The sequence below is a fragment of the Homarus americanus genome, unplaced genomic scaffold, assembly GCF_018991925.1.
Source record: "Homarus americanus isolate GMGI-L3 unplaced genomic scaffold, GMGI_Hamer_2.0 scaffold45595, whole genome shotgun sequence".
In the NCBI taxonomy this organism is placed as follows: Eukaryota; Metazoa; Arthropoda; class Malacostraca; order Decapoda; family Nephropidae; genus Homarus; species Homarus americanus.
Genome location: NW_024738941.1, coordinates 146,508 through 170,600, shown reverse-complemented (window position 1 = coordinate 170,600; position 24,093 = coordinate 146,508). Strand labels below are relative to the sequence as shown.

The following is a 24,093-nucleotide window of genomic DNA, read 5'->3' as shown; positions in this document are numbered from 1 at the left end:
AACTCGGCTTTTTCTCCATCCTGGGACGGGCTCTATCAACAATCCCCCTCCGTTCCCCCCAGTGCCATATTGATCTTTCATAACCACGAAGGTGGAAAATTACTTGGAAATTAATTATGGAAGGAACTAACCAAACTCAGTGTAGGTCTATCAACTATCCTAGAAATATACTATAGATGTACAGTTATTCACAAAATGTACAGTGATCAAAACCAGACCTGAGATGTTTACCTCTGCAAGTGAAATAGCATTATAGTTAAGATATATGGCATATAAGGTGAGTGAATTACTGAAGGTAAGAAAAGATTTGAAACAGAGAGAACTTGACTTGTAAGATGAATGTATTTATGGATGAATAAGATATCACCCCATTAATGTGCATAAACTATTAATAATCAGGATACTGTAGTAAATTATTTTTGTTTAGTTATTTTAAAACAAACAACGGTGTCACCAGTTGTAGCTCGGGAGACAACTTTATCGATAATTTGGGGGGATCTGAATGAAAGAACGTCTGGGAGCCTCTATAAAAGTTTCTGACTGGTTGGAAATGAATAGCCGAATCTGTTCCAATCGACTATAAATGATTAGGAGGATTAGTAAGGAGATGAGTTGAAGGTCTGGATATAACGATAATGTTCACCCACTCATCCATATAGCCCACTCAAACACCAACTTTACTCCCACTCAACCACCTAGTCCTCCAGGTGACGTACTGGGAGTGACTTGAGAACCACTCGAGGGTCAACCTGGAGACGTAAGGTGCTCCTCGACCCTTGGACATCTGCAGTGTTCCTTAAAGGCAATCTCTTCTCGTCTTTGTTCCCCTCAAGACACTGCAGAGACATTGCCACTGACTACTTTCTCGGTGGGTTAGTGGTGGGTTAGTGATGGGTTAGTGATGGGTTGGTGGTGGGTTAGTGATGGGTTGGTGGTGGGTTAGTGGTGAGTTGGTGGTGGGTTAGTGGTGGGTTGATGGTGAGTTAGTGATGGGTTGGTGGTGGGTTGGTGGTGGGTTAGTGATGGGTTAGTGATGGGTTGATGGTGAGTTAGTGATGGGATGGGTTAGTGATGGGTTGGGTGTTAGTGATGGGTTGGTGGTGGGTTAGTGATGGGTGGTGATGGGTTAGTGATGGGTTGGTGGTGTGTTAGTGATGGGTGATTGGTGGTGTGTTAGTGATGGGTTAGTGATGGGTTAGTGATGGGTTGGTGGTGTGTTAGTGATGGGTTGGTGGTGGGTTAGTGGTGGGTAGAGGGTGTGGTAAGTGGGTAAGTGGTAGGTAGGTGGTAGGGAAATAATAAATAGGTGGTAAGTGGTAGGTTTGTGATAGGTGGTAGGTAAGTGGTGAGTAAGTGATGGGTAAATGATAGGTAAGTGGCAGGTAGGTATGGAAGTGGTGGGTAAGAAGACCAATATTTAATGTGAAAAATAACAGACGTAGATAAATATATACTAATAACAATGCATAATAGGATTTTTTTTTTTACATATTAAACTATTAACAAAAAAGTACTTGACACAGTAATGTTCTTTAATCACTAAATGACCAAGTAGTTAGCCAGTAAACAGATCGTTATTAAGTAGTTATCAGAAAGTGAATTGTTAAGTAAATAAGTTTTTTTTTCGTAAATGTTTCAAGAGTAAAAGTTATTGATGTTAAGTATTTTTGTCCTCGTGATTAAAATTAAGAAAATATACTAACTTTCGCCCCTTGAAGGAAGCATATTCACTGACTCACACTCACTGCTTCACTGACTAACACGAACAAATTGACTCTCAAACACGTATTGGTTCAATCTACTCGTACTGACAAATATGGACCGACTGATTCATTCGTTCACTCACTAACCGATACAGGTACTACACTGATTCAAACTATTGATTCACTCACTCGCTCACTGACCGATTCACACACAAACCGATCACAATACTCTTTCTCCACCCCCTCTCATCGTTCTCATAGACAACCAAATAAACGATTAATCATAATTAGCATACCAGATAATTAGCTTCTAATTACACCGGCAATTACAAGCTAACCCTAGATGACTTATGTAGCTTTATTGATACCTGCAATTAAATAGTTGGTCACGGTTGAAAGATATGATTCCGTATTCAGATGTAGGCGTTAATTAGTTAATTACATTTAAGCTGTGTTCAATTACGGAGGATGTTTATTTTAACTTCGAATAATTACCTTTGAGCTTTGATATGAATGACTGAAATTATTTACTATTGTTTAGTAGAGAAAAACAAGGAGTGATGAGCCAGGTTTGAGGTACAGTTCAATACTAAGTCCAGGTTGAATAATATACCAGCGTGGGTCACCTGTAGAGACCTATACGCTTTAGGAAACACAAAAATGGGATCAGAAAATATGGACACGTGTGGTAGGAAAATTAAGGTCATTCGGACAAGGTATATAAACACGTATATTAGGAAATACAGACACGTGGATTAGAGGAAATAGGCAAGTAGGATATGTAGAAATAATTAGGTAAAATATTGTTTACGTGAGTTAGATTGTAAACAGGAACCTAAGAATCGTTAGGAGTAATGTATGACCATTCTCGAATACATAAGTGACCTTGTATATATTTCGACAGGGAAAGAGAAATGAAATTAATATTATAAAATGTCCCTAATGATTAGTAAAAGATAAATCTTCAGAAATTCATCTTAAAACTACTTAGGTCTTAATAACCTTTACAGAGGGAGAGAGAAAGACTTTAACAAAATTGCGTTCCATAATACAGTAGTTGTTTTGTTTCTGTATGTGGATGGAAATTTATACGATTTGTTGCAATGGGAACGTTTTTTCATATATTAGCATGGCAACGTTTTTCTTATATTGAAATGGGAACGTTTTTTGTGTATTGAATTGGAACCGGTTTGTATATATTGGATAGGAACATTTTCTTATGTACTGTGAGTTATGGTTGAGGGGATAACCAAGAAATATAAATCCCTTTTTAGAATATATGACGGAATCTTGAACACGTTGACGAAAGACTTACCAATATAGACAGTTTTCTCTCTCCTTTTTTTTTCGATAATAAACACACTCGCAGGTCAAAGTGTTTCTCCAGCAGTTAGCCCTAACGAGTGGCCAATATCGATCGGTTCACATACTTCACCTCTCCCCACATGAGAACATCTATGTGAACTAACCCTCCATCTACTACTCCTCCGCTTGCTTCTACATCAACTCCTTCTACCTCTACATCTTGTCCTCCATCTACCTTTCTACCTACCTCTACATCTACTTCTCCATCCTCCCCTCTACCCCCGCCTTCATCCACTCCTCCACCTCTTCCTCCTCCACCACCACCTCCTCTACCTTCCCCTTCACCTACCCCTCGACCTCGCCCTCTACTTCCCAGTCCATCTACCCCTCCACCACACAGAGAGGCGTCCTTCACCCACCTCACACATGACCTATCAACACTATACCATCACTTAGGAGAGAAAAGGAAGACCCACATTTGGAATTTATGCCTCGGATTTTTTCTTTCTTCTCTAAATCTCTACCTTGTTAGGATCAAATACCTGGCTGGAATGGATCTCTTGTCGAAAGTAAACTGAAGAGCTTAAGAGTCAATGTGATTGTATACGGGAGAGTAATTTAGTCTTTAATGACGCACTTCCACCCTGACAACATTGAGTTTAAGGGGATTTTTTTTATTTTTGTTTTGTTTTGTTAGTTGATTCTTGGGATTTGTTGATAATTTTTTGTTTCAAGTTTAAACTCGAAATTTTTTTAATCTCCTTCAGTGTAATAAATTCTTAACTTCCTGGTGTAAAATGAAATGATTTATTGATTACGGTTACTTTTAAACCCTTGAATATAAGGTCACCTTTTTGAGTGGTTAAATCACTTTAAGTCATCGTATTTAAGTGGTTAAGTTACCGTACGCAAGTGGTTAAGTCGTCGTACGCACGTGGTTAAGTCGTCGTACTCAAGTGGTTAAATCATCGTACACAGATGTTTAAGTCATCGTACTCAAGTGGTTAAGTCATCGTACTCAAGTGGTTAAGAATCGTAATCAAGTGGTAAAGTCATCGTACTCATGGGGTAGTGTGTATAGGATAAATTGTCCAGTGTTTCAAATTAATTTTCAGGCTCTGTCATTCACTGTCTTAACCTGTCACATTATCTGTCACACCTTACACGTCACTATTCACCCGTCACTATTCACCCGTCACTATTCACCCGTCATTTATTCACCCATCACTATTCATCCATCACAACCAACTAGATACTCAGCTGCATGATAAGTTACTGGAATCGGATTTAGTGGGTCTTTTTCTAATTTCAGTAGTTGCCATGAAAAGGAAATCGGGTATATTCATTCTCTGTAATAATTCAGAGGATCATTCTATCTCTCTCAAAGCGAGACTGCCAAAGCGAGAGAGCTCAGAAGAGAAGGATTTCAAAGCGTTCTTGTATAACATTTACTCTACTGATCAAATTGTAAACAAGAAATTCATAGAAGGAATTCAGGATATTAGTATAACTAAAACACCTGTACTAATTTAAAATCTCTTCTCAGCATGTTTTGTGTATTAAATGACATATATGACACAGGCACATATATGACATGGGTATATGCATGACACTAAAATATACACGGGTTTTTATTATATTTGTACTGATTGTGTGCAAAATTGACGTTACATCTGGGTTACATTTGGTGAGGTTCTCTTCATAATATTTTTCGGCTCGTGTTTAACCCAGCCGCTCCCCTTCTACGTCTCCCCTCGGGCCAGTGTGTGTGTGTGTGTGTGTGTGTGTGGTGAGCGCTGGCTGGGGTTTGGAATGTTATAAATGGTGGATATAATGGTGGAAGGGAAAATGTTGGCTCCATGGCTGAACTGAAAGGTCACGTTCTGAAACTGAAATGTGACTCCACCCTGCATGACTGAGGGGGCGTGTTCTGCATGAATAGGTGAAGTGAAAGGTGGTCAAGAGATACATGACACCTAGATGCATGGCTCAGGGGTACTGCAAGGGGAGGGTCTGCGGCTGATACACGATCGTCTGGTTACACGACTCAGACACTGAATGATGGACTGTGACTCAGATAAGTGGGAGGAGTGTGTGAGTAAGTGGGGAAGTAGTGGCGGCATGTGTGAGTAGGGAAGTAGAGGCGGCGTGTGTGGGGAGGTAGTGACGGCGTGTGTGGGTGAATGGGGAATTAAAGGCGGGGTATGTGAGTGAGTGGGACAGTAGAGGTGGCGTGTGCGGATGGTGGGGAGGCTGGCGACAACTCCCCGGGAGGAGGCAGGATAAAGGACTACGATGATCCTGAAGAGCTTTATAGTTGACTGAGGCCGTCCCCCACCCCTACTAAAGTCTTGAGGGACGCGCGAGAGAAAAACAACACTGAACACATACATAAAACCTCCTGATGCTGGCGTGTGTTACGAGTCTGCAATACCGTGGTTATGTAGTAAAGTCCTACTGAGGGCTTGAAGCTGTAGCCCAGTCCAGCCATAAACCCTGATGAAGGGCTGGTGGCTGTAGCTCCGCTTAGTCATAAAGCCTGATCAGAGGTTGGCAGTTGTAGCTCAGGCGAATCCTTAATGCCGGTCAAGGACTTAAGCGCGTTATTACTTGTCATGAGAGTTTGGTCTTGTCTTCTGGGTGAGGAGAAGTTCTCGTTTTATTCGACGGGTCTTGAGTGTAGGGGATGTGGACAGCTGCTAGATGAAGGATCCCGGGTAGATATGAATAATGTAGCTCCGTCTTTCCTCTTCGCTCTCTGTCTCCCTTACTGACACACTCATGAGTCTGTGCTCATTACTGGATGAGGTCGAAGATTTATCCAGTTGACTGAACGACTCAGTCTGAGAGGATGTTTGTTGGTTTGTTGATTTGTGTTCGTGAGCTGTTTACTGTTGGTCAGCCTTGGCAGTAACACGGCGCGTCACAGTTTTAGTTTTAGTCAACATCAGAAAAAAGTCAAGGTCACAGGTCACAGGTCACTAGTAAGCATATACGGTACATTCCGTAGATATGACGAACACGGTAAAGCTCACGTGTTCCCTTTCACGACAGACTGTAGAATCATCACATCTCTGATCACCGATATTTCCCTCAGCTCGGTCTGTGAGTGAGGTACCAGGTTACTGTTAGTGTGTTGCCTCCCGGTGTGCTGAAGGAAGTTACATAAATATTGAACAGTGTATTTCTTCTGATCACTGAGTTTCTTACAGTAGCCTATCTAGGTGCTGGAGAAGACTCACCCGGACTGACACTGACAAAACCGAGTTGGATTATTTCGGTCGCATTCCCCAAAGCAGCGAGCTGGAAAATAAAATGTTGGTAGTGATGGTTGTATGTGAGGGAGGAAGAAGTGGGGGGAGGCAAATGACGGGTTTGGTCGTGAGGGAGACTCTTGTGACGTAGGTCGTTGTAGGAAGGTTAAGCGGCTCATCCAGCAAGATGGAGAGGTCGTGAATGACTCTCATGACCTCTCCGCCTTCCTGAGCGATTCACACTCATTAGTTAGAGGAAGTAGCGTGTGTAACTAAACTGCCTATGTTTGTTACTCCCCTGAACCTCCCCTGAACGACTAATGACTGTCACGGTGGCTGACCTCACAGTCTTTATGACCACACTAACTGGCACCACCACACTCCCCCCCTCCCCTCTCTTCTTGACCCGTCCTACTCCTCACCTCAAGCCGCTAACCACTACCCACCCGCCGGGCCACACATTAACTGCTTGAGTGGCCATTCCCCCTCTTGATATCACCTATTTCCCAACACGACCACGAATTTTAAACCCTACTGAGACGCCCCATAAGACTCAGAGTACCGCTGGTGACCGTCGTGTGTGTGAGCCTTACAGCACCCCGCCCCCTGGCAGTATCTGAAGGGTCGGCCAGGCTGTGCTAGCCAGTGTTATTATTGATAAAAAAAGCCTGCAGTAGCAGATCACCGCAGCCTTGTCTTGCCCCACTGCAGTATATAAACGCTGCCAGGCCACATAACGCTCTGCTCCCGCTAATTTAGAGCGAGAATTACTTGTCCCGGGAAGTGCATTATGTGAGCTCTGTTAAAGATGCCTTGCTCGGCTCCACACGCTGCCCTCACAGGGTTTTGATACGAGAGAAATGATACGAGTCTAAACTTTCCTCGGTGTACAACATGATGTGCCTTAATAAAGGAATTTTCTCCTCAGTATTTTATTAACTGATGCAGCTTTTAGACTCTGTATCTGCACCTGTTCCTATACCGTACCTGTTTTTTTACTGAATTAGTGAAAGGAAATTACAAATTGTTTCACATCATGTATTTTTTAAATACCATGAAAACTCCGTCGATCTTTTTATATCCACATTACAGTAAGGAAGTAAATAGCAACAGAAAAATGGCTATTTGATAATGTTATGACCCTATCACTTGGTCGGCAGAGTTGTGAAAGGGAAGTACTGTACGTGTTGCCTTTATTCAGAGTAACAGTAACACTATATTCGGATCACCTGAAGGTTCGCCCAGCCTTTTATTATACGAGTAGATTGTAAAGCCTTAGACAAAACTGTATACGTGAGAGAAAACTGTATGAGTTAAAGACAAAAATGTATAAGTGAGAAAAAATTACAAATGAGAGACGAAGTGTTATAAGGGAGAAAGAAAATTCTATAAGTGACTGAAAAAAGAGTATAAGTGAGAGACAAAAATTTATAATTGAGAAAGACATGAATACACAAGTGAAACACAAAACTATATAAAAAAGAGACAAAATGCCGTTATATATTTGTGGAAAATAATAGTAACTAACGTGTCCCAATGTGCCATACAATATACAGCCTATGTATTGGACAAACTATATATATATATATATATATATATATATATATATATATATATATATATATATATATATATATATATATATATATATATATATATATATATATATATATATATATATGGACACGTATCACATATACACAATCTGCAAAAAGAATTTGTAATTGAAAGAAAGTTGACATTTGTTTTTATTCTTTATTTAAAAATAATAGAAAAATAGGCGTTGAGTTACTGACTAAAAATAAATAAAAAAAGAATAGTACGACATATAAAGAATTTAATATAATGTCTACCTATACGTTATATTGAGAATAGCACTGTCAGTATGAACGAAAAATACTGTTATTGATCACTATACCCACCAGATATAACTTTTATTAAACACTAAATATTTTTTCATACTGCCTTTCAAATATTATTATACAATACTGAACGATCGTGCACATAAAAGACAGAATTTTAACCCCAGGACAATCTGGCTCCTAGACAAACGTGTATTTTTAACGCTGATAAATTTTTACCATACTGGGAATAAAAATTTCCCTTCTCTATGTACTGACCCTAAAAATCCTGTATACTGGTTTGTCTCCCGTTAAGGAAATACTCAAATATTGCCCCTACCTTTATATAAATGTTTTTTAGATGAAGAGAATACAAGTTACGACCAATATTTTGTAAAACCATGTTATTTAAGAGGAGGCGTGGCGAGGAATTCAGAGTCCTAGCGTATATTTCTCCCTTTCCTTTTAGCACCGGGGTACAAACATCTCCCTGAAAATATATATATAATTCTGGCCGTTTTCTCTCTGGACAGTGTTAAAGGTTTCGCAATTTTCCTCTCCGTTAGTCTTTTGGAGTTATTTAATTTCGTGTGTGGATTTATTTTGTTAAGGTATTGTGTATTTAACCCTTTGAAGATGATAGTTTATGGGTTGTAGCTTAAACCATCGTCCTCAAAGGGTTACAACTTAAACCATTGAAACCACTGTCTGCAAAGGGTTAAAACGTAAAACATCGGCCACAAAGCGCTAAAATTAAACCTATCGTCCTTAAAAGGTTAACCTTTAAACAATCGTCTTCGAAATGTTAACATTTAAACCATCGTTCTTAAATCAATATAATTTAAACCATCGCCATCGAAGGGTTATAACGTAAACCAAGTCTTCGATCTATTCTTTGCCACTAGATAGTTAATTATTAAGTCTTGAAGTAAGTTATTTATGATGAAATATAATTCAGGTAAGTTGTCTAATTAATAACCTTAGTATTCTTTAATCCTCTTTGTAATTTACTTGATGACAAACTTGCTCTACTTATAAGTTATTGGTCCTCAAAAATAGGTCATGTTACCTTTGTTCATGTTTTCTCTTCGTTAGTCACTGATGATAACAAGAATACTAATAAATTGATAATTACATCGTTAATGATAATTGTATTAATAGTAATTATGATATTACAAACAAAGAAGTGGTAACAATATTACAAACTGATAATAATAATAATAATAATAATAATAATAATAATAATAATAATAATAATAATAATAATAATAATAACAATAATAACAATAATAAACACTACTAATAAACATACCTGTAACAAACATTAAAAATTTTAGTTAAACAGAAAAGAATAACAATAATTATATCACGCATTGTAATTATCAATATTAATATCCATAATTAATTTAGTCTCTTGCCTCCCACACTATCACATTCTCAACCTTAATTCCCAACACACACGCAAACCTACAAAATAAACTAAATTCCCGAGACCATCCTTAACAGCAACATTTCTCTCAGTCTTTCCACCAAAATTATGTTCATTGGCTACCTGCTTCCCTCCCCCACCGTCCCTCACTTAGACAAATAGAGAGCCATAGAGACACATACATGCATGTACATATAAAAAAAAAACATATATGTACTTACACATAAAGACACATTTACTTATACATATACATTACCAATCGATACACCAAACAAGAATGAATGTATCCAGGTCACCACCACACGACCTTTATCACGACCTTCAGTGTCCAGGTCACCACCACACGACCTTTATCACGACCTACAGTGTCCAGGTCACCATCACACGACCTTTATCACGAACTACAGTGTCCAGGTCACCATCACACGATCTTTATCACGACCTACAGTGTCCAGGTCACCACCACATGACCTTTATCACGACCTACAGTGTCCAGGTCACCACCACATGACCTTTATCACGAACTACAGTGTCCAGGTCACCACCACATGACCTTTATCACGAACTACAGTGTCCAGGTCACCACCATGACCTTTATCACGAACCTACAGTGTCCAGGTCAACACCACATGACCTTTACCACGCCTTTAAAGTGTCCAGGTAACCACCACCGATCTTTACCACGACCTACAGTGTCCAGGTCACTACCACATGACCTTTATCACGAACTACAGTGTCCAGGTCACCACCACATGACCTTTACCACGCCTTAAAGTGTCCAGATCACCACCACACGACCTTTATCATGACCTACAGTGTCCAGGTTACCACATGACCTTTATCACGAACTACAGTGTCCAGGTCACTACCACATGACTTTATCACGAACTACAGTGTCCAGGTCACTACACACGACCTTTATCACGAACTACAGTGTCCAGGTCACCACCACACGACCTTTATCACGAACTACAGTGTCCAGGTCACCACCACACGACCTTTACCACGCCTTAAAGTGTCCAGGTCACCACCACACGACCTTTATCACGAACTACAGTGTCCAGGTCACCACCACACGATCTTTACCACGCCTTAAAGTGTCCAGGTCACTACCATATGACCCTTACCATGAAAAACATATAAACTGTGATAAAACTACATATGAATAAATGAATACATAGATAAATAATAAATAAAAGAAGAATTAACGAACGGTGTGTAAACTTGTAGCTTAGAAGGGAAGGACAGGGAAGTTGTATCTCTCAAGCAATCAAGCATTCAGGACAACATCAACTCACCCAAGTTTTTATGGTCCAAGTTGGTGAGGTTCTCATGCATATACCCCCTCCCCTTACCTCATCTACCCTTCCCCCTTCCACTGGTTGTCTCTTGCCCCCAGTACCGCCACCAACTTGCCCACGCTCCGGGTGCAAGAAACTGGCCCAAACTTTCTGCATGTTCGCTGCGACCGACAAACAAGTCTCTCGTAGTCATGGAGTGTGTAAAAATAAAAATGCATCTGATTATGGTTAAGTCTCACTACAATTCTCAACTTCTCTTAGTTTAGTTTCATCCCTTAATGGAGACAAGAACGTATCTCGTTACGGCAAATTCTCTAGTGTGTAAATTTCTTGATAAAAATTCTTACATTAATGAAGATAAAATAATGCATGTTAGTGAAAAAATAAGTACGAAGCTTTTGAAAATCCCGACCAAGGAGTGTAAAAATTCGTACAACTCTTTCACAAATGTAAATAAAAAAAAAAAAAAAAAACTTGGGTGTGTTGTATCTCAGTTGGCGGGTGAACACATTGTCAATGTTTACCCAACTTGTGTGTGTACGTCGCTTGATGCAGAATTCAAAAGGTAAACCCAAAAACGTATCTTTGTTTTCCTTTCAATTTAGGGGGGGAACAATATAGAGAAAATTCACAGCAACTCTGACCAAATCTGTATTCCTCCCCCAAAAAAAGACAAAAAGTTGATAACAAAAATGTGCTTGCGACTGGGAATGTGTGTACGAAAGGAACACATTGGACTATATCAACACAACCAACTGTTAGTAGTAGTCAAAACAATACCGAGCAACATGAATCGTCTTGCTCTTTTGTTGTATAATCTGTTCTAACGGAAAAATAATCAAAGTTCGATTAAACTTAACAGGTAAAAGTATACATGAATTGATCTTAATACGGAGCTAAATTATTATGTATAACTGATGCTACAAAGTTAGATTATGTAGATTATACTCGTAAGTAAACATTGATACTGCACAACAAAGAGACGAAGATAATCATAGACTTATGATTATGTATAATGATGCAAAGATTGAATACTGTTTGGATGGTTCAGGTCAGTTTGTTGCAGTAGGTTAGGTCAGGTCAGTTTTGTTATGTTAGGTCACTTCAGATCAGTTAGGATGGGTCAGTTCAATTTTGTTAGGTTAGGTCACTTCAGTTTAGTTATGTTAGATCAGTTCAGTTTAGTTACAGGTAGGTCAGTTCAGTATAGTTTGGTTAGGTCAGGTCAGCCTAGGTCAGGTCCTGAAAGTTCATTAATAAATAAAACGCTTCTGTTCCTCTTTATGCTGGTTTCTGTATTTTCTTTATCGTGTGTATGTCTACAGCCTATGACTGAGGTGTGGTGAGTGAAGGGAGTATTGGTGAAGGTGGTTGTGGTCTGGTAAAGGGAATGGTGGAGGAGGTGGTTGTGGTGTGGTAAAGGGAGTGACGGAGGAGCTGGTTGTGCTGTGGTGTGTAAAGGGAGTGGAGAAGGTAGCTGTGGTGTGGTAAAGAAGTGATGGAGGAGGTAGCTGTGTTGTGGTAAAGGGGTGGTGGAAGGGGTGGTGGAGGGGGTAGCTGTGGTGGTGTTGCTAGGTAATAAGAAGAATGACCACATTTATAACCTTCTCTAAAACGCTGCACCAGAAATCTCCAAAAAAAAATTGGGGTTCACAGAAAACGGATTATCAGGGATTACTAAAGCAGAAGTCTACCACATACTGAACAACTTGTCCCAATACACTAATATACATCAGAGCCTCTTGGTTACTATAACGATTAAATGACTTACAACAGAACTGTTAATTTAATATCTGTGACACATAATGATATATAACAGGGAGACCAGATCAACTACAAGGGCCCGCTGTTGTATGGTAATTTTTTGTAAATTAAATACATTACGTCATACCAGGTTTAACTCTGAAAATCTCCTTTCTGGGGTTTCATTCACTTAGAACGTTTTACAGAATTAAGCTCAAGGTGTATTACCTGTACTGTGTAGTGAGTTCTCTGTGTAGTGAGTTCCTTGTGTAGTGAGTTCCATGTGTGTGAGTTCCTTTTGTAGTGATTTCCTTGTGTAGTGAGTTCCTTGTGAGGTGAGTTCCTTGTGTAGTGAGTTCCCTGCGTAGTGAGTTCCTTGCGCTGTGAGTTCAATGTGTAGTGAGTTCCCTGTGTGGCATTTTTCCCACTCTCACACCACCATCACCACAGCCCTACCACACAAAACCCCACAAGCACGCACTCACTACCCACTACTCAGTCTTCCCACCACAAACAAACACACACTCTACCATACCACCACAACCACTCTCCCACACACACACTTCACGAACCCCCACACACACACCACACTCCATCCTTCATACACACACTCCACACACATCCCCACACACACCACAACTCCACCTCCCACATACACTCCACCCCCTCATACACACCACACTCCATCCTCCACACACTTTACTCTCCCCCTCCACACACACACACACCACACTCTCCCCACACTCACTACTCACTCTCACCTCCCTCTCTCACACAAAGGCGTCGCACTAATCGGCCTCCATCCCCTACGGGCATAACCATCAGCTAGACGGTACCTGAAGGGTGTTCAAGGATGGGCCATCATCTTTTGGGAGCCTCGACCGGGGATTTATCTTAACCCTTTTCGCCCCAAGCCTCCATTCTCCCCGATAAAGTGCGGTTAGAGGATGCCTGGTAAAGAGGGGAGAGGAAGAGGGGAAGGGGAGGTTAGTATCTGAGAGGAGAGGGAGGAGGAGCGTGGAAGGAAGAAGGGAAGGGGGGTTAGTGTGTGAGGGGAGAGAAGCGTGGATTAGGTGTGGTCGTGTGAGGGGATAGAAGGGAGAGGTTATATATGTGTGTGTGTGAGGGGAGAGGGGAGATAGGGAGGGGTTAAACGTGTGTGAGGGGAAATGAAGGGAAAGGTGGAAAAAGAAAGTAGGGGTTTAAATATTATTGGGGGGAAGAGGCAGTTGTTAAGTGTGGTTGAGTGAGGAGAGAGACAAGGGATGGAGTTGTGTGAGGGAAGGACGGGGAAAGGGTTAGAGGAGATAAGGAGATGAGTCAGCCTGGTGAGAGGAGAGGGAAGGCTGAAAAAGAGGAGAGTGTGTGAGGGGAGAGGGAGGAGAAGGCTGAAAGAAGAGGGGAGAGGGGGTTAGTCTATGAGGGAAGAGGAAGGGGGAAAATTGAAGGAAAAGGGAAGGGGGGTTAATGTATGTGTGGAGAAAAAGGGGGTGATGAAATGTGGTTGGAAAGGGTAGAGGAAAGATGGGAAAGGGAACTAAGTACAGTTCATTTGTTTGTTTCCTTGTTATTGTTGGCTTTGTTTTACACATGATATTTCATAATATTTTTTTTTTTTTTAAATTTGGGCTTTTTCTTTGAAAGTTTGGGTTTTGTAATTACAATTTTCATACATCGCTTTGTGGAGTTTAGGATGGTGGGTAATTGTCTGTCTGTCTGTCAGTCTGTCTACCCGCCCCTCTGTCTGTCTGTCTGTCTGTCTGTCTGTCTTTATCTCCACGTGTCTGTTATCTTTCCTGTCTGTCTGTCTTTATCTCCACCTGTCTGCTCGTCTGTCTTTATCCCCACCTGTATTTTATCCTACCTGTCTCTCTGTCTGTCTGTCTGTCTTTATCTCTACTTGTCTTTTATTTTACCTGTCTGTCTGTCTGTCCAGCTGTCTGTCTGTTAATCTTTTGGTGTCCCCGACATAACTTTTCTTCTATGTATCGTTCCGTCTCCAATGTTTCTTTGAGCCTCGCCCTGAACAATATCTCGATGCTTATTGATTTCAGCGTTGTTATATCAGAAGGTCAAAATCAGAGGTCATGGTCAGAGGTCAAAGTCAGGGGGTAAGGGTCAGATATTAAATTCAGAGGTCATAGTCAGGGATAAAGGTCAGGGTCAAAATTAGTGATCATGGTCAGTGGTCATGGTCAGGGGTCAAGGTCAGAGGTCACTCACACAGACGGACAAAGCGGTTATAAACTCTCTCTTATACAGTATATGGTTGACTTTAATTAAAATGTAAGTAAGAATTCCGACCTCTTAGGAATGTCAGCGAAATATTGCTCTTGTTGTGACTAACTTGAGCGTGTGGTTTTATCAAGAAGAATTCAGACAATGGGAGACACACACACACACACACACACACACACACACATCATCATCAGCTCTAGTGTAGGAACAAATTCAACCATAAATACACACACACACACACACACACACACACACACACACACACACACACAACCAACACGTTACAATAAACCTCAACATAGTCTGTATTCACTTGTGTGTGTGTGTGTGTGTGTGTGTGTGTGTGTGTGTGTGTGTGTGTTTACCTATAAAATATATGAGGAGCGAATCAACCCCCACCCTTCAATTTGCCTTCCTAATTTGCATACACTTATTGTAGTGAATTAATGCTTTAATACTTGGCTTCTGTCTGATTGTTTCTCTGAGTGCTGTTGTAGCTCTGTATATACACTTTGCTCGCCTCGCTTTTTTGTGTAATTTTGGCTGTATTTGTGTTTGTTTGTTTGTTTTCCTTTTTATGCTTGTGTTCATTTATTTATCTATTTATAATGCTCTGTGTCCCTGCTTCTGATATACTGTCTTTAATTTGTTTTATCTGTCAGTCTCTCTCTCTCTCTCTCTCTCTCTCTCTCTCTTTCTCTCTCTCTCTCTCTCTCTCGCTCTCTCTCTCTAAAACATATTCCTTTTGGTCGTTTTCACGTATAATCATCACCTCAATAATTCCATTTAATACTTCTCACACAATACCTTCACCTCAGAATCTGATCCGCCTGGAGGAGACAGAAATAACAATACCCCCCAAAAAAGAACTGTATACGTGTTTGTTTTTCCATGACGTGTTCTAGTCTAGTCTTTTTTTGTTTAAAATCATTTTATTTTCTCTGTTGCTATTTCTATGTCTTCTTTTTTTTTTTAGTTTTGGCTTGTGTGTTAAAATTGAATCTCTCTCTTGGGGTTTAAAGATAAAAATATACCTAACTGTCTATATATGTATGTATAGTCATGCACAAATATTCCTAAATACAGCTATATTTATTCATTATTACATACATACATACATACATACATACATACATACATACATACATACATACACAGACAGACAGACAGACGGACAGACGGACAGACAGACAGACAGAGTCCCCTTCAATGGTGCGTTTACAGAGGCTCGTCATATAAACATTCCACAATTCATTACATTGAGATATTTGTTTTAATATTGTTTTACTTTGATTCCGTAGTGTGTTTACTGTAGCGAGTTTCCTTCTGTCGAATGTAAACGTACTAGTGAAGGGGACTGTACATACATAAACCTATACACCTATACACGTACACCTCTACATCTAGCCTTATACACCTACACATGTACACCTGTCACTCTATACCTACCCCTGTACACCTGTTCCTCTTTACCTACACCTGTACACCTGTTCTTAACCTCTACCTGTATACTCCCTGTAGACTAATATCCCACAGCAGGATGGTTGTTTAGGTGTCGGGAATGAACCAGGACCAAGGTGAGCAATTGGCAAGAAGTGGGTCATATTGTGGAGTTATTGCGCAGTGTCTGGCAGGGAATTGGTCTCTTTGGTAAGGAGCGGAAAAGGGAGAGAGAGAGAGAGAGAGAGAGAGATGGTTGATTGATTTATTGATTGATTGATTGAGAGAAAGCGAGAGGATAAGGGAGAGAAAGAGAAATGATTGAGTGAGAGAGAGAGAGAGAGATAAAGTAGAAGCAAAGAATCAGATAAACAGATAAACAAACAAACTAAACAGCACAGACAAGTTAAAACATAGACAAACAGATACAAACAAACACACATACATACAGACAACAAATATACAGAGACACTAAGAATCAAACAAACAGAATGGAACAAACAGACAAATAAACAGACAGAAATACAAGCAAACAAACAGAATGAAAACACACATAAACAGAAAGACAAACAAAAGCACACAGATAACATATAGACAAAAAATCAAACAGAAATACAAAAATGACAAAAAAACAAACTCACACACACACACACACACACACACACACATACACACACATACACGAGGAGACTGCACTATAATCACCGACACAGGATTCAATGAGGCAACACACAGGTAAAATTCAATATACCTGGTTGTTTCATTTTGCTGGTAATTTTAATGCAATCAGAAGCTTTATTTGATTACCTCTGAGTACACTACCTGAGTGGGATTGTCAGGGATGGACATATAGGAGAGTACGGTAATTATATAGTATTGTATAAAAAATATATATTATAGTAAGAGAAGAACTTGGTTGGGAAGGTGACTAAAATAAATCTTTTTTTACGGGAGCTTAGGATTAAGTTATCTCGTAGTAATGGTTTGTTGGAGAGTGTATGTGTGTGTATGTGTGTGTGTGTGTGTGTGTGTGTGTGTGTGTGTGTGTGTGTGTGTGTGTGTGTAGAGAGAGAGATTCACAGACACAGACACACACACAGAATAGGAAAAAATAATGGAAAAGTGATATATGTTTTGTATGCGTAGTTTCATTTTAGTTATATCACGTAGAGGCTTAGGGTATAAGTGTTATTGTAAATATACCCTCATCACACACACACACACACACACACACACACATACACACACACACACACACACACACACACACACACACACACACACACACACACACACACACACTCACACAAACAAACATGAAACTAACATAGGTGAAAATAACAAGCAAACTTTGGGCTCTTTTCACCGAGGATACGTCTTGGCCACTTAACAAGACACACGGAACACGATGTCGGTATTATTTTTCGTTCACTTTTCTCATGTTTCGTCTTTTCTCTTTTCTTTACAGGTATGAGACCACTGCGCTACTGGAAGGTTCTTCAAAACGGTAAATGTTGTTCATTATATGGTGATTATGTATCTTTTTTTAGGGGGATGGAGTGACTGTGTGAGAGAGAGAGAGAGAGAGAGAGAGAGAGAGAGAGAGAGAGAGAGAGAGAGATATTGAATGTGATTGTGAGAGTGATAGCGAGAGAAAGAGTGAAAGTAAAAGAGAGAGAGGTTGACTGGTGTGAGAGTGAGAGAGAGGGGGAGAGGAAGAGCGAGAGAGTGAGAGGAAGAGAGAGGTAAAAGTAAAACGATATAAAAACAGCAATAGAGTGAAACGGAGAAAAGAAAGGTGAGAGAAAGAAAGATTCAAACAAAGTAGAGAAAGAAAAAATAAAAGAAAGATGAAAACAATGAGAAGTAAATAAACTGCAAAAACAAAACCATAATTATAAAAAAGCAATAATATTTTAGACTGCTCGTAGACTACACAAAGATTCCCGCCCCAGTATAAACCTGCAAGCATCATATATATATACATACATATTACTGTGAGACTTTTATAATACTGTCCGAGTAGTTCAGAATACAAATATGCTCTTTAGTTTACATCCTATGCTGGAGGCGACACACACACACACACGCTCTCTCTCTCTCTCTCTCTCTCTCTCTCTCTCTCTCTCTCTCTCTCTCTCTCTCTCTCTCTCCAACACACACAACATCGCCCAAAATAGAATCGTAATCATGGCAAAAATTTTCAAGATTTCTAAATTTAGTCCAAAGTCCAAAACACTCACCTTCCTCAGATTAAAATTGCAACAACGGTAGTAATTTTCATGCTATTTGAATATTTACCAGAAAAGTTTAAAATGTAGAACTTCCTGAAATATTAAATCACAACCACAGCAAAAATATAAATAAAATAAAAACCAAAATATCTAAATTCATATAATAAAATTCCCAAACTAGAAACTTCCTTAAAAATAAAATGATAACCATGGCATCGACTTTCAAGATAACTGAATATATAATTAGAAAACATATTTAGAAATCGTAGTGTGTATGGACGGACTATTGGGGTAGAGTGTGATGAGGCAAACAAATTACTTCACGTATAATCCTGAGTATCAAAACCATTCACTACTATTACCGTGTATTGGGGATGTTGCTATGGCGACCACTATAGAACACCAGGATAACTCTAAATTGAAATAGGGACTTACAGGCTGTTTCCAATTATATCACTCTTATATGAAACACACACACACACACACACACACGCGGTATATTGTATGTAATTTCATATTCTAAGCCTGTGTGTGTGTGTGTGTGTGTGTTCTTTATAGGTCACAATATTTAGAATCGTTACCGTGATGAGTTTATATACATTTGTTAGGTCTAATATAGGAAAACATTATGTTATGGTTACACGTTATGTATTGAATGTTTCTCATAGCGTAAAGTGAGATCAGGTTCCTATCAAGGTTTTTGTTTATACAGACGCCACTCTATGTTGATATGACTTTGTACGCTGTTAAGTGTCTTTTACCTCACCTCTCCAGCACCTGTCGTATCCGCCTGAACTATTTTTATCTAAAGTTTAAGCTGACCTAACCTAACGTAAACAACGGGCTGGACACAGCAGCGGGGTGGTCACAACAGCGGGGTGGTCACAACAGCGGGGTGGTCACAACAACGGGGTGGTCACAACAGCGGCGTGGACACAACAGCGGGTGGTCTGCAACAGCGGGTGTGGTCACAACAGCGGGTGGTCAACAACAGCGGGGTGGTCACAACAGCGGGGTGATCACAACAGCGGGTGGTCACAACAGCGGGTGGTCACAACAACGGGGTGGTCACAACAGCGGGTGGTCACAACAGCGGTGGTCACAACCAGCGTCACAACAGCGGTGGTCACAACAGCAGGGGTGGTCACAACAACGGGCGTGGTCACAACAGCAGGGTGGTCACAACAACGGCGGTGGTCACAACAGCAGGTCACAACAGCAGGGTGGTGGTCACAACAGCGGGGTGGTCACAACAGCGGGGTGGTCACAACAGCGGGGTGGTCACAACAACGGGGTGGTCACAACAGCGGCGTGGACACAACAGCGGGGTGGTCACAACAGCGGGGTGGTCACAACAGCGGGGTGGTCACAACAGAGAAATGGACACAACAGTCGCCGCGCGCTACACCTACAAATTTCGATTTCAGTGTTTTGCGTCCAGACGGGTTATGGCGCCGACCACCACGTGTGGCAGCACAGATAACGAGTTTCGTTTTTAACAGAATGATTCCAACTATATTGAATACTAACTTGTGTGTATATATAACCTGAAGTATTTTGTCGTTATTTTCTTGGTACATTATATTTTTTGTAGTTTCATCACTTTTTCGCCCTTAGTCTATGTATTTATTGATTTATCTAAATTTCAGTCCTTTATTGATTCCTCTCTGTATTTGTATGTCCATATGCTCTTCTTTTGAATTATCTTCCTTCTTTCTTTAAAGAAGTAAGACACACCTGTACTTACACAACGTCACGTGCACATTACCCCCACCCCTTTATTAATTTTGTGCTTCGTGTTGCTTTCGAATATAGATTCACTTAACATATTTTTAATATTTCTTCATTCTTGTGAGTGTTTACGACGTCATTTTCACCCAACACAAAGAAAGTTACTTTTTTTGTTTTTGCATATTTTGTCACACGTGCTGTATAGCAGCCCTGAAATTTTGAGCTTTTATTTTTCAAGTTAAATCATTTCAGATATTATTCTTTCTACCTAGATTCGCAGAAATTTTTTCAAATGAAATGATGAGCCTCGCCGGCCAACTTTTGAACTGCTGATTCTCTTTAGTCTCCCGCCCTGTGTTGGCGATCGAATCAATTTTCCTAATGAATTCCCATTTTTTCCTTCGAAAGTTCAATAATTTTTTTCATATTTCTTTTATTTGTTCTCATGGCACATTTCATCTCTTTTCTCTTTAAATTGTGGAATTTTGTTCTATTTTACTGTTTTCAAATGGAAAATATATTCTTTATCACTTTATTATCAATTTTACTTTTGTTTGCAATCTTTGTAAGTATATACTTTATATACATTAATTTCAATAATATTATGTTTTGTGGTCGTTAGGGTCAGACAGCAACAAAGAGAGCAGCAACGCCCTTCTCAGCCTCATCTTATCAGTTGATCTGATGGCCGCCCAATGAGCAGCCACCAGTCCACCACAACGCTACCACATAGACCCAAGATATTTCTTCCACAAGCAGCCGGCAAGCTTAACACACATCTTCAGGAGAATGAATAATGAAAGTTCAACACTCTGACATCCGTGAAGATAGTGTCACTTAACCTCCCTGAGATCTTCAAGATTAAAACTCAAGTCAACAAGAAAACAGAGGAGGGCGACAACCGCCTCGGCAGTCAGGTTAATCACCAGAAATGATAAACTTGCTCCTGGAGACACACACACACACACACACACACACACACACACACACACACACACACACACACACACACACAGTCCTAAACAACGACTGTAACCTCTTCACCAATACCGCCATCACGGAACCATTACTCTTCAACAGAATAATGTATACAAGAAGTCATGTCTTCCTCTGATGGAGTCACAGATTTAAAACCTCGGCACTTAAAAGATAAGCTGAATCAGACCTATCGCCGTCAGCAACACGCCATGCTGCTAGGGCAGTCATGCATAGTCAGCTGAGACACTTCCGCCATGTTGAGAGCAAGGCCACTCGGGTCTGTGAGGCGGCAGCTCATGAGACAAACATCACAAGTCTCACAGACGAAAAAGGATGTTCCGACTTAATTTCAGAAACTTTCAACTTAGTAAGGAAAAGTGCACCAGTACGAAAATATTTCCTCTTCCTCCTGCCCTTCTTGAGGCATCACAACAGTGGTAACTATGTTGATCTTCGGTAAACACACTGTATAATAACGTCAGATGAAGACTACCAACAGGGTGATCCCCTCGCATCCAACTTCTATTGTCTTGTGAAGAAGAAAATACCGTCAGTTTTCAAGTACTGTAAGTTCAACATCTGTTTGTACAGGAGAAGTGAACACTCATGCTGGCACCGCGGAATCTTCACTAACAAATATGACTCGAGTGAAACAGTACAGGTAGAAGTCTCTCCTCCACCGTCACATACCAAGCAACTGTGACGCCGGGAGCTGTTGTCAGTGGCTAGACAGACGACATCTTACATGTGTGGGCACCATCTTCCTCCATGTACAGCTAAACTGACCACGATGGATGGTTGGATTAACGACTTAATAATAATAATGGCAATACTGTTTAATAATAATAATAATAATAATAATAATAATAAAAATAATAATAATAATAATAATAATAATAATAATAATAATAATAATAATAATAATAATAATAATAATAATAACAAACAGTGTTGAACAATTTTGGTTTTCATTATAGTGGATGAGACGACCAAAAACATTGTACAGCTCTCTCTCGATCCTAGAAATAAAACTAAATTCAGTGGGACTTATACATGAACGTAATATTGTGACTACAGACACAAGCATATCAGAATTTAACTATAAAACCAAAACCTTTTAGTTAACCTCCACATTAATGTTATATACGTAGTCAAGCAAGCTGTAAAATTAAGTTAGAAATAACTATGTTGGGTAAATTGAGAGAAACTTGAGGCAACAACACTAAGAGAGAGACATTTTCAACAACGCATCCAAGTGGTTTAATCTCAAACGTAACAATGCCATACGTTCAAGTGTCTCTTTGCCTATATCTTAAACCTGAATCATGGAAAAATATTGTCTTAAAAGCTTCACATAACGTTGCTTATATACAACACTTGTCCTGGGAAACTATATATATACTTTTTTTTTCAAACTTATCCAACTTATTTTCTCTCGCTTTTAATTTCACAACAAAGCAAATTTAAACGGAGGACATTACGGGGCTGAAAATTAAATTACAGAAGATATGTTTTGGGCGGAAGAAGGTTATAGCTAAGAGAGCAGCTGAGAAACTTCCAGAAATAAGATAGTTAGAGTAACTAACTACGAGATTAAGGCTTCACAAGTTGGGGACTTGATGGCCGGGTGTCCCTGGTCCTTCACCCCAACACATGTGACTGGCAGTTCCCTCTCCTGATAGCAAGCATTTCACTACATGAACTTAAAAGTTTCCTCCAAATTTTATCAGTGCGTTTTTTTGTGTGGATATTTTTTGCCATTATCACGTTATATGTCTGTGTTTATGGAGAGGTTGTTCACTGTCCATCTCTCTAGGCTGATGTGTAGGAGTCACCATCGATATCAAATATAATTACAGATAGGATGAGGCAGAGTAGATATAGTTTAAAGTTAATTCTGTATGAGATAGGGGAGAAACAGTGCATTGGAATTATAGATGAGATAGGATCAATAGAGATAAAGGTAATTATAGTTAAGTTTGGATAAATAGAGTGAAAAGTAATTATAGATAAGTTAGGATAGAGATAAATTAGTTAAAGGCTTTGTTTTCACTTTTCACCTCATGTTTTCTTTTTTAAATTATTTGGATTTACATGGATCCAAACGAGTGTTAATAAGTAATTATTTTCTACGGTGGTCTTAAGCCTTTCTTCTCTGTCTTTATTCCATTCTTAATTGTTATCTCTCTCTCTCTCTCTCTCTCTCTCTCTCTCTCTCTCTCTCTCTCTCTTATTTCATAACATCTTTCTCGGTTTGCTATTATTTTTATTCCTTGTTCTCCTGTTCCTTGTTCTTTCTTGTTATTGGTTTTAGTATTTATTTCTTCTTTGTCATGTTTATCGACCTTAAGCTTAATTACTCTGTTGTGTTTCCTTCTTTTGTAATTGTCCCCACCCCCCCACCCACCCTTCTCTCTCTCTCTCTCTCCCTCTCTCTCTCTCTCTCTCTCTCTCTCTCATACACTTTTCTCGTTTATATTTTTCCCTTCCTTCTCCCTCTCTTCTCTCCTCCTGTCCAATTACCTTTTGCTTTAACTTAGGTATTTCTCCTCTTCTGCTAATTCTTATCGAAATCTCACTATTCATCGTTCTCTCTCTCTCTCTCTCTCTCTCTCTCTCTCTCTCTCTCTCTCTCTCTCTCTCTCTCTCTGTCTCTTTTGTTCAGCTGAATTATTTTATCTTTCTACTAACATCGTTTTTCTTTCTCCTTTTAATAGTTATTGGTCTATCTATCTCTCTTGCTTTCATCATCCTTTCCTCTCCTTGCCCCCTCCTCTTTCTTTTCTTCTCCTCCTTCCTCTTATGTCCAATTTTGTAATTTTTACTCACTTCTTTCTATCTTGTTATTATCAATTTTGCTCTATCCACCTCTGTCTCTCTCTCTCTCTCTCTCTCT

The 24,093-nt window shown here is 39.8% G+C and overlaps 1 protein-coding gene across 1 annotated transcript in view; it reads left to right on the top strand.

Annotated features, from left to right (window-relative positions):
• Window positions 1-24,093, top strand: part of LOC121874396 (neural cell adhesion molecule 1-like) — a 161,235-nt gene that overhangs the window by 45,086 nt on the left and 92,056 nt on the right. The window contains exon 3 of the mRNA XM_042378525.1: window positions 17,723-17,761. Coding sequence (XP_042234459.1) covers window positions 17,725-17,761 — 37 coding nt within the window. The 5' untranslated portion in view covers window positions 17,723-17,724. The remainder of the gene's footprint in view (window positions 1-17,722; window positions 17,762-24,093) is intronic.